This window comes from Podarcis erhardii (assembly GCF_964252035.2).
Source record: "Podarcis erhardii genome assembly, chromosome: 7".
In the NCBI taxonomy this organism is placed as follows: domain Eukaryota; kingdom Metazoa; phylum Chordata; class Lepidosauria; order Squamata; family Lacertidae; genus Podarcis; species Podarcis erhardii.
The window spans coordinates 13,515,831-13,528,111 of NC_138511.1; the positions used below are offsets into that span (position 1 = coordinate 13,515,831).

General features: G+C 47.8%; 1 protein-coding gene across 1 annotated transcript in view; it reads left to right on the plus strand.

The window, feature by feature from the left end:
- The window catches only part of LOC309346800 (protein-arginine deiminase type-2-like), a 72,063-nt gene continuing 59,782 nt past the window's right edge, over positions 1-12,281 (plus strand). The window contains exon 1 of the mRNA XM_081871002.1: positions 1-66. Within this exon, the coding sequence (XP_081727128.1) occupies positions 44-66 (23 nt within the window). The 5' untranslated portion in view covers positions 1-43. The remainder of the gene's footprint in view (positions 67-12,281) is intronic.

Sequence of the window (12,281 nt, forward strand, 5' to 3'; positions counted from 1 at the left end):
ATTTTCATTGAAGAAATGTTGGAAGGCATGCATCAACTGCTTGATGATGACCAGCCAGCATTTTAAGTAAGTTGCATCATGCCTAGTTTATGTTTTAAAAACTCATATTATTTGACTGTTGCATTGCGTTATTGCTTTACCTATCCGAGAGGTGTTTGTGGAGGGTTCCGTGATTATATTCATTAGCTGCAGTTCCTGCATTGCAGGGGGCTGTACTAGATAACCCTCAAGGTCCTTTCAGAAGCCTAGGATGTTTGTTGTTGTTTAGTCATTTAGTCGTGTCCGACTCTTCGTGACCCCCTGGACCAGAGCACGCTAGGCCCTCCTGTCTTCCACTGCCTCCCGCAGTTTGGTCAAACATGCTGGCACCTTCGAGAACACTGTCCAACCATCTCGTCCTCTGTCGTCCCCTTCTCCTTGTGCCCTCCATCTTTCCCAACATCAGGGTCTTTTCCAGGGAGTCTTTTCTTCTCATGAGGTGGCCAAAGTATTGGAGCCTCAGCTTCACGATCTGTCCTTCCAGTGAGCACTCAGGGCTGATTTCCTTTAGTATGGAGAGGTTTGATCTTCTTGCAGTCCATGGAAAGAAGACTGTGACTAGATAGCCACCTGGCCATTGCTGCTATGGAAGAACTTGTTAAGGGCAGGGTGGTGGGGTCCCCGTTTTCAGGGACTGCACTTCCTTTTCATCAGGCCCACAACCAAATGCAGCGCCGCCACCCAGGATAGTTTAATCATCTCCTTAAGTTGCTAATTGCATGCATTAATTAGTATGCCAGCGTGCATAATTGCCGACTGACCTACGAAGCCTCACCAGCTAATTGCAGGCAATGAAAGGAGGAAGCAACAGCAAGTTCTTGTTTGTGGGAGGATTTATTTAATTAGTCTGATTGCATTGGCCATATGGTGTCTACATACCTCTGGCGCAAGGACGCAGGGCCAGGAAAGACCACTGGGTGGCAGTGGGGAGAGAGAGGGAGAGAGAATATCCCCTCTGCACCTGAACACCTTGGAATCTCTCTAAAAAGGGAAGCGTTTGGTTTTGCAGCGACAGTCCTGCAGATGTAGCTCTACCGAATGGATAGCTGGGCAAAAAGAAATCGTACAGTGTCATCTCTAGATCCGCACCCTACATTTAAAACACATTCAACACACATTTAAAGTGCATGGCTTCCTCCAGAGAATCCTGGGAACCGTAGTTTGCTAAGGGCGCTGGGCATTGTGGCTCTGCAGGGAGGAAACAACAGTTTTCAGGATTCTTGGGGGTAAAATCATGTGCTTTAAATGTGCACAGAACTTTCCTTAAATGTGGATCCGCCCCACATCCCAAAGTGCCCTCTTTCTTTTTCTTTCCCTCACCCCCCCATATTCCTTCTTTTCTTCAGCTTGTGGCACTTCTTGTTCCCCAGTCAAATTGGAGATCAGAAGGTGAGAGGTTGAATCCCCAGCCTGGAGCGTCTTCAAGAATCCTGGAGAGCCTCTGTCAGTCAGTATAGCTGGGCCAAAGAGTCTGGCTTGGTATAACACAGTGTCCTATATTCTTACGTCTTAAGGAAAGGGCTGTAACTCAGTGGCAGAGCACCTGTTTGGCATGCAGAAGGTCCCAGGTCGGGCTAGAAGGGGGCCCTGTCTGAAACCTTAGAGAGCCATTGCTGCCAGTCAGTGGAGACAATATTAAGCCGGATGGTAAAAGGTAAAGGTAAAGGGACCCCTGACCATTAGGTCCAGTCGTGGACGACTCTGGGGTTGCGGCGTTCATCTCGCTTTATTGGCCGAGGGAGCCGGCGTACAGCTTCCGGGTCATCTGGCCAGCATGACTAAGCCGCTTCTGGCGAACCAGAGCAGCACACGGAAACGCCGTTTACCTTCCCGCTGGAGCGGTACCTATTTATCTACTTGCACTCTGACATGCTTTCGAACTGATAGGTTGGCAGGAGCAGGGACCGAGCAATGGGAGCTCACCCCATCGCGGGGATTTGAACCGCCAACCTACTGATCAGCAAATCCTAGGCTCTGTGGTTTAACCCACAGCGCCACCCGCGTCCCTTAAGCTGGATGCACCATGGCCTAATTCTGTACGTGATTCTTTAGATAGCTCCGTTAGCAGAGCATGAGACTCCTAATTACAAGGTCATGGGTTCGAGTCCCATGGGCAAAAATATTGCAGCAGGTTGAACTAGATGACCCTCGTCCCTTCCAACTTTACAATTCTATGATTTCATGCATTCCTTAGGGTTCCCCACCAGAACCATCTAGAATGATCAGAACAATCCATTCCCAGGCTATTTTCTGTAATATGTATAATTAACTGAGGCATGTCTTCTTTTTCTCCATTTAAATCCTGGGGCAAGATATATGACCAGCGCCAAGGAGCCTCAGCCAAACCTGGGCATTAACTTATGATTAATGCTGTTTGTCAGAGTCGTCCTGCATGATTTATTTTGGCACAAGCCCTGGGTTTGCATGCTGAAATCTTGCATTGACTCAGAGGTCCATCCCCCCTTTTTCTCTCCCTTTAAACTATTAGTAGTATAAAGTTCTGGTAAAACAATTCACCTTTCCTGGCAGGGAACAGTCTTTGCCTGGCAGAGCAAGAAGAATGTCACAAATCCGGTCTTGCTGGCTTAGGGTCATGAAGGGGTCCCTCTGCTTGTGAAGTGAAGAAAAGCTCTGCAGGATCAGGCCAGTGGCCCATCTGGGCCAGCATCCTCTTCTCACAGATGCACCGCATGAGAAACCCATAAGCAGGAACTGAGCAGAAGAGCAGTCCTGGCTAGTAGCCATTAAAACACTTATCCTCCATGAAATTGTCCAACTTTGCCCACTTACATTCAGAAAAGGGCAGTCAAAACCATACCTTCCCACATTTTCCCAAGGAAAACAGGGATATGCTATTCCATCATCATCATCATCATCATCATCATCATCATTATTTTATTCATATCCTGGCCATCTGGCTGGGTTGCCACTCTGGGTGGCTTCCAACATATATAAAACATAATAACACATAATAAAAACTTCCCGATACCAGGCTGCTTTCAGGTGTCTTCCAAAGCTTGTACTCTTACTTATCTCCTTGGCTCATGGGGTTGCATAGCTCCATACCCTCCAATATTTCTCTGATGAAAATATGGGTGTCCTAAGGAAAAGTGGGACATTCCAGGTTCAAATACGGGGCAGCTTCTGTAAATCTGGGACTGTCCCTGGAAAATAGGGACACTTGGAGGGTCTGCAAAATTATCAAGGGGATGGAGCGGCTCCCCGTGAAGAAATATTGCAGTGTTTGGGATATTTTAATTCAGAGAAAAATAAGAGGTGACATGCATTGCAGGGGGTTTGACTAGATGATCCCGGGGTCCCTTCCGACTCTATAATTCTCTGATTCTGTGATGGATTAGGCATAGCCTGGAGAAAATGGACAGAGAATTTTTTTTTTCTCCCTCTCCCATAACACTTGAATTTGTTGACATTCAGTGAAGCTGAATGTTGGAAGATTCAGGATGGATAAAAGAAAGTCCTTCATGCAGCGCAGTGTTAAACTGTGGAACTCCCTCCCACAGGATGCATGGGTGGCCACCAACTTAGGTGGCTTTAAAGGGGGATAAGAGAAATTAATGGAGTATCTTGGTAGACCCACTAAATTATTTCCCTGCCTGGTGTAGCAATTGCAGTGGGCTCTGCTAAATACTGTGTGACTTTTAATTGTATTTTTACAACTGCCTGAATGAAGCCTACAGGCTGCCGGTTCATGAACAACCGTTTGGAAAACCCTGATTTAGAGTATGTGCACCCTGCTTCTCATTATTAGTCATCAGTAATAATACCAATGAAGTATGTAACAACAGCATTTGAAGCATTATAGAATAAGAGCAGGAAGATAGGTCTCTGCCCCAATGAGTCTACATTCCGTTTTTCTTTTCTTTTCTTTTCTTTTCTTTTCTTTTCTTTTCTTTTCTTTTCTTTTCTTTTCTTTTCTTTTCTTTTCTTTTCTTTTCTTGGTAATCCCCAGTATCTATTTGGCACACATACAGCATATCCCCTTACTTAATAATAATTTTATTATTTGTACCCCACCCATCTGCCTGGGTTGCCCCAGCCACTCTGGTTGGCTTTCAACACATATAAAAAACCCCCCAAAACTTCCGGATACAGGGCTGCGTTCGGATGTCTTCCAAAATTTGTATAGTTCTTTCTTTCCTTGACATCTGAAGGGAGTGTGTTCCACAGGGCAGATACTACTATCAAGAAGGCCCTCTGCCTGGTTCCCTGTAATTTTACTTCTTGCAGTGAGGGAACCACCGGAAGACCCTCAGAGCTGGACTTCAGTGTTCAGGCTGAACGATGGGGGTGGAGACGCTCCTTCAAGTATACAGTGGTACCTCTGGATATGAACGGGATCCGTTCCAGAGCCCCGTTCGCATCCTGAAGCGAACGCAATCCGCGTCTGCGTGTGTGCGGGTTGCGATTCGCCGCGTCTGCCCATGTGCGTGACGTCATTTTGAGTGTCTGCACATGCACGGGCAGCGAAACCCAGAAGTAACCCATTCCGTTAGTTCCAGGTCACCGTGGAGCGCAACCCAAAAACACTCAACCTGAAGCAACTCAATCTGAGGTATGATTGTACTGGGCCGAGGCCATTTAGGGCTTTAAAGGTCAGCATCAACACTTTGAATTGTGCTCAGAAATGTACTGGGAACCAATGTAGATCCTTTAGGGCAGAGGTCAGCAAACTTGTTCAGCAGGGGTCCACTGTCCCTTGTGGGGGGCCAGACTATATTTTTTTTCTGTGGGGGGAGGGGAGAGAATGAATTCCTGTGCCCCACAAATAACCCAGAGATGCATTTGAAATAAAAGGACACATTCTGCTCATGTAAAAACATGCTGATTCCCGGACCATCTGCAGGCCGGATTTAGAAGGTTATTGGGCCAGATCTGCCCCCCCCGGCCTTAGTTTGCCTACCCATGCTTTAGGACAGGGGTCTGCAACCCGTGGCTCCGGAGCCTCATGTGGCTCTTTTACACCTTTGCCGCGGCTCCGGGGCGGATACTAGCAAGGGGAGTAGGCGCATTGTGCGCCCCGACACTCCCCACTGTGGCGGGCGCTGTACTGGCTGTGACGTCACATGGGGGCGGTGTGTGCGTTAGTCACGCACCGTCCCGACGTCACCTTCCCACCCGCTGTCAGACCGCGGCTCCGGAGATATATTTGTTTTAAATGTCGCAATGGTTTTGCGGCTCCCAGTTTTGTTTTTTCTTCGGAAACGGGTCCAAGTGGCTCTTTTTGTCTTAAAGGTTGCAGACCCCTGCTTTAGGACCAGTGTTATATGGTCCCAGCAGCTGCTCCCAGTCACCTGTCTATCTGCTGCATTCTGGATGGTTTGTAGTTTCCGAGTCCCCTTCAAGGGTAGCCCCAGGTAGAGCGCCTTGCAGTAGTCCAAGTGGGAGATAACCAGAGCATAGACGACCGTGGCGAGACAGTGCGTGGGCGGGTAGGGTCTCAGCTGGTGTACCAAATGGAGCTGGTAGACAGCTGCCCTGGACGCAGAATTAACCTGAGCCTCCATGGACATCCATGAGTCCAAAATGACTCCCAGGCTGCCTACCTGCTGAACTTTGATGTAGGGGAGCCACACACAGCCCAAGCGTGGGAGGCAAAGTGTGGCTGGCAACCTGGGCGCACTTGCCCACGTGCCAGGAGTGGGGCTGTCAGGAACATAATCCCGGCTTTGTAGAACAACCTGCCAATTTGTCATGCGGAATTGATGACAAAACCAACGAGGGGCGTGTGGGAAAGGCTCGATTTCACAACCGGACTGGTTTGGCTGGGTGCCTTTGTTTCCCTCCTCTGGGTGTTTCTGCAAGGGATTTGTTAATGGATGGTTTTTGATGGGAGAGAGGTGTGATCCCTCAGGTTACAGAGCGGGCACTGTACAGGTTCCAGTCTTGCCTTGTGCAGAGAGGTAAATAATTCAGAATGGCTTGCAGGGAGCTGCTCACCCTCTGACACAGATCTGTGGACCTCCAAATGTTACTGGACAACTCCCGTCATCTTCCCTTACTTTTGTTTCTGCCAGCTGATGGGAGTTGGCAGTCCAACTTCATCCGGAAGACCAAACATGATGTTCCCCATTCTGGGATTAGACTATCACTTGCCTGGGCCACACCGGGGTCACCCCATGTCTGCCTCCCTCATTCCATCCCTGCTCACCGTAAGTCTGGGATACTCTGCTGCCTTTGCCCCTGGGATGGGGGATGGGGGCATCTGGCTGCGGCCCCTCAGAATTTTGCATCATGCCCCTGAAACACACATTCAGTGCTTTTTTCTGGGGGATACAGGGACGCGTACCCCTAAACATTTTTTGAATCTAACGGGAAAAGAAACTAAAAGGGCTGTCAATGGCTGCAAGGATGAAGTTGGTGGCTGTGTTTCTTGTGGGGGGGGAGTGTGTAATGTCCCACCCCATTCTGATCATCTAGGGAAGCCAAAGACACACACCCCCGCCTCACCCGCGAACCCCATTCCCAGCGCAGCGTTGCTTGTGTTGGGCATTTGCGGAGCTTGCTGGGTATCTGCGGGTGCAAGATCAAACAAGGGCTCCTACTATGGGGGGCGTGCACAGATTTTTGTGGTGTGTGTATGTTAGGGGTGCCACGGAATGGAGCTTGTCACCAGCGGTAAAAAGAAGGGGGGAGGTTGCCGTGAGCAGGGGAACAGGCTGTTTGCTTGGCGTGGGTTACTGGCAAGGAGATGATTCAGCTCTCCAAAGAGTGTTTTCCTTTTTTGTGCGTGCGTGTGTAAGCACGTGTCTTTGTTTTGGATTGCAGCCATCCCCTGGTCTGATTTCTCGGAAGTAAGTCTCAGCAGTCAAAATGAGAGTACCCCTAAACATATTTTTTTTTAAGAAAAAAAGCACTGCATGCCTTAGTACATAAACAATCTGAATTTGTACAGCAGAACAATCCTTGACTCTTAATGTTCCCAAATATTTCCTCTGCAGAAGTTACTGTCTTGGAGAAACCTCTCCCAATGGTTCTTTTCACTTACAAATCCTTCAACTCCTGTCAATTTTTGCATTGAGAGAAAAAGGATGATAGAAAGGTACTTTGCACATGCTCTGCAGCACATTGTTATTATGTGGAAGCCCCATCTCTTAATCCTAGGGACTTATGTGTGTTTGTGTATGGACTCTGGTTACTCAGTACTGAAAGGAGCTCTGCACATGCTCTGCAGCACGCATTTGTTATTTGGAAGCCCTGTCTCTTAATCCTAGGTAGGGTGTGTGCACTGGTGTGCAGACCCCAATTACTCAGCATTGAGAGAAAGGCACTTTGCACGTGCTCTGTAGCACACCTAAATCATTTGCTTATTCCAGGACTGTTGGCACTGCTGAGACATCCAGGAACGTCCTCCTGCCTCATATGGGCTACGGTGCTCAGACCAGTAAACATCTCCCATCCGGGCAGCAAAGAAAATGGCCCAAGACACCTTCCTCTGGAACTGCAAAGTAGCAGGGGGTTAGACTAGATAACCGTTGGATCCTTTTCCCACTCTGCAGTTCTATGGTCCTAACTCAGTTCTGTTTTCAGGGGCTGGAAGTGGTGAGCTGGCAACCTCTAGTGGAGCCAGCACCAAACTGCAGTTGGTTTTGCCAATCGGGGGAGAAGGATGTCTGCATCTCATAGCTGTCAACCGTCCCTTATTTGGCGGGAAAGTCCCTTATCCCAGTGCCGTGTCCCACTGCTGTCCCTTATTGATGATGTCCCTTAAATTTCCCGGGTTTCAAAGGAAGCAGCTCCTCTCCCTCCATCCCTCCCTCCCTGCCGGCCAGGGAGGAGGGAGGCTCCAACTGTGTTGCTTGGCTGCGTTGCTCACCCAATAAGGAGTCGAAGAACGACTGGGGGGTGGAGCTTGCATGCCTTGTGCCGATCAAATCGGCTGCGTTGCCTGGGGACTGGTCTTTGCTCAGCGCTTCCCAGCGGAGAGGTGACGGTTGTTTTCCTTGCTGCATCCCCTTTGCCGGGTTGCTGCGCTGTGGGAACCACCGCTTGAGGCTTCGTTTGGCTGCTGTCTGGGCTTTCTGCCTTTGGCTTGGAGGGGCTCAGAAGTTGAACATACCTGTGCTTGGAAAATCCCTTATTTTGGCTGCTGATCCCTTATTTTCGAGGCTGCTGGTCCCTTATTTTCAAATCTGTAAGTTCACAGCTATGCTCCGTCTGTGACCTACAAGTATAGGTTTGAAGGAAAGCAGAGCGAAGATATTGATGTTTGATTCACCTTTATACTCCAGAATTCTGCCTGCCCAGACGCACATACTGCAGGCAGGGCCAGCTTCTTATTTCCATGACAAACAAGTCTGGTTCAGGCCATGGGTTCATCTAGCTCAGTACAGTATTGTCAACTCTGACTGGCAGCTATGGCTCTCCAGGGTTTCAGGCAGGGGACAACTCCAGTCCTTGGAGGCTGAACCTGGGACCTTCTGCATGCCAAGCAGGGGCTCTGCCACTGAGCTACAGTCCTTCACCTAAAAATAACTTAAGAGTCTAGTCCTCATGGTTCTTGAACTGTGCATGCAATGCTGGTTCTTTAACCACTCAGCTAGGCTCCTCCCTTAAGACATCAGAGCACAGAAAGCTGGTTTATAGTGAATCAGACCATGGGTCCATCTAGCCCAGAATTGTCTACACTGACTGGCAGCAAAGGCTCTCTAGGGTTTCAGGCAAGGGACAATTCCCAGCCCTACCTGGAAATGCTGCTAGGGATTGAACCGGGGACCTTCTGTAGGTCAAGCAGCTGCTCTAGCACTGAGCTGTGGTCCTTCTTTGTTAAAAATGAAGCAAGATTCTAGTCCTCATTGTTCTGGATAAAGGGCTGATTTGAGGAGGAACGGAGGAAGCTGCCCTATACCTGGTCACACCCTGGGTCCATCTCGCTCAGTATTTTCCACACTGACTGGCAGCAGGTCTCCAGGGCTTTTGGACTCTCCTAGCCCTACCTGGAGATTCTGAGGACTGAACTTGGGGCATTCTGCATGCATGGAGCTACAGCCTTTCTCTTAAAGCAGAGCAAGATTCTAGTCCTCATGGTTCTGAATTAAGGGCTGATTTAAATATACCTTATATGGAAATCAGACCTTTGGAAAAAAACATTGCCTGCATCTTTCAGAAACCATATGGTCAGTTAACATGGATGCAAGTCCTCATTTTCCTGTTTTGACTTTAGAAACACACCCTTCTTCACTTTAGCAAATTGGGGCTTATTTCCTTTGTTTTGGTTTTTTACACAACATTTGACATTGTTCAATTTACTTTCAATATAATCATTTTTTACATTTTGACTCCCCATCCTCATGTCTGTGATGTTCCTGTTGTATTCCTTTATCTGCTGCCATAACTGCCATTTATTTTCTGTTGTAATTATAACCATCATTTATTTATTCCCCTTCCCTTGCCCATTATTCAAGTCCTGCTTGCGATTTCATTTGGCTATATAGTTTTTTCTCAGAGAGTCCGAAAAGAGCCTCCACTCTTTGACAAAGTTCTCGTCCTTTTGATCTCTTATTCTTGCTGTCAGCTTCGCCACATTAACGGAAAAATCCGAGGGCTCCCTTGGACAAAAACAAAAACACCAACCAGGATAACTTGGAGCAAAACAGCAGCCTGTAGGCTTGGCCTTTATTGAACTGTTGCAACAGGGTGCTCCCCTCACTTGCAGGAGAGAGATTTAGTTCACATACAATTTTGTACTTTTTCAACTTTCAACATGGCTGCCTTATGAGGAACGGCTAAGGGAGCTGGGCATGTTTAGCCTGGAGAAGAGGAGGTTAAGGGGTGATATGATAGCCATGTTCAAATATATAAAAGGATGTCACATAGAGGAGGGAGAAAGGTTGTTTTCTGCTGCTCCAGAGAAGCGGACACGGAGCAATGGTTCCAAACTACAAGAAAAAAGATTCCACCTAAACATTAGGAAGAACTTCCTGACAGTAAGAGCTGTTTGACAGTGGAATTTGCTGCCAAGGAGTGTGGTGGAGTCTCCTTCTTTGGAGGTCTTTAAGCAGAGGCTTGACAACCATATGTCAGGAGTGCTCTGATGGTGTTTCCTGCTTTGCAGGGGGTTGGACTCGATGGCCCTTGTGGTCTCTTCCAACTCTATGATTCTATGATTCTATGAATACAGATTTAAAAAAAAGACACAGAAAAAATGGTGTGCAAGGTCTTATAAAGACTTTTGAAATTCCCGTCTTGTAGATCAAGCCCACCCCCAGAAACATCATACCTACATCACAGAAAGGGTGGGCTAAAGCAGAAATCTGAGTGGGTTGTTTACCTCCTGTCTGGCAAGTTACCTGTTAATGTTTACTGGATTGATAGCCTGGGGAGCCTGACCAGTCTTTTGTAATGATAAGTACTTAGTTCCTGAGCCAGGTCACAGGCTCACCCTGTTCATACACAGACATACCCTTAAGACAGGATTTGTGAAGGAAAAGGCAATGGGGAGACATTTGCCCTTGCAGAGAAACACCTGGCCAGCCTGGGAGTCAAAATGGCTCCCTGACTGCTCTCCTGTGCAGCTTCTGACATGTGGCCTATAGATCTATGTACGTGTTTGCTTGGTACATTTATGAACCTTTATTATCTACATAAGACCTTTATTTATTTATTTCAGTGTTTAATCTCACAGCCACCCTGCTCTGCTCCTGCAGCCGTGATGGTGCAATGATGTGAGTGAGTTTCAGCTGCAAAACTGCACATGCTCAGAGGTCTGTACTATAAATCCCCACAGAGGGAGCCATCTATGGAATAATAAGCCATATGACCCTTTTCAGGACAAAAGATTTGTGAGCCCTGCCAGAGGCGTTGACAGGCAGTAAGGTGCTGAGGTGCTTGTTCTATTTTAAAGTTCTTCACTGAGCATCAATGCTATTCCATTTATTTATATTTATTTAAGCCTGGATCCATTTCCAAGAGAGCTCAAGGGGCTTCCAAAATTCCCCACCCACCCTCAGAACTTTCCCTTGGGTTTGCAGTGCTCTGGCTTTTATTAAAACACAGAGTGCATTGTTTCAAAGTTTAGGATTCACCAAGCGTTGTGGGTAGGTAGGGATCAGGGTGTGGTCTCAGCCTCTTGCTGCGAAAAGGGAAGTAAGTTGTTAGCCCTTCAGGTGTAAGCAGAAGGCAGATCTGTAAGTGAAGATAAACAGGAAAAAATTATAAAAATGAAATACAGTAAAACGAGGCTTGCATAAAAGTAAGATTTTAAAGATTCTACTATCTGTATTAGGGCATTGACTTTATTGGATCAGCCGAAATTTCATGAAATGCTGTGCAAGCTTTCGAATTCTCCAGAACTCTTCATCAGGTTAGAACAGGGGTCAGCAAACTTACCGCACCTCGGGCCGGTGTCTCCAGCACCGATCGCGTGGAGTGCCAGAGGGCGGGGGGAGCGCATGCCCATACACGTGCGCACATGCTATTTCTGGTGCACTTCCGGGTTGGAGGAGCACCGGAAATAGCTTGTGCGCATGTGCACGGGCCTCCTCCAACCTGGATGTGCACCGGAAACAACGCTTGCACATGTGCACACTTGCGCATGCGCACAAGCTATTTACAGTGCTCCTCCGACCCGGAAGTGGGCAGCTGCACAGAACAGTGCTGGTAAGAGCAAGCGGCGGCAGCGGCGGTTGCCATGGGCCAGATAAACGAGTCCTTCGGGCCTTATCCGGCCCACGGGCCTTAGTTTGAGGACCCCTGGTTTAGAAGGTAAACAGAGCAGTTGCAGGAGAGGTTTCTAGCACAAGAGGACAGAAATTCCCATCCACTGCATGTAGCATAACAAAAGCCAACAGACAATCAACACCATATGAAGGACCTACCTGTCTAGGGTCCTTCACATACATGCATTGTTTGAGGCTTCCCCTAAAGAATCCTGGGAACTATACTTTGTTAAGGGTCTCTTAGCAACTCTCAGCACCTTTAGCAAACTATGGTTCCGAGAATTATTTGGGGGAAGCCCAAAGTGGTAGATAAGAGTGTTTTAAAAGTATGGTGCAGATGTGACCAATGTATCACTTAAATATTCCTGCATTGCAGGGGATTTGACAAGATGACCCTCATGGTCCCTTCCAACTCTACAATACTATGATTTCTATGAAAGATTCCTTTTTTAAGGGAATCCAAAGGCCATATTGTGCAGGAAATCCACGGGGAGTCTCCATCCGAAACATAGTTTTAGTCCTAAACTTCAGGACAATGACCCAAAAGACCCAGAAACCCATCCATTG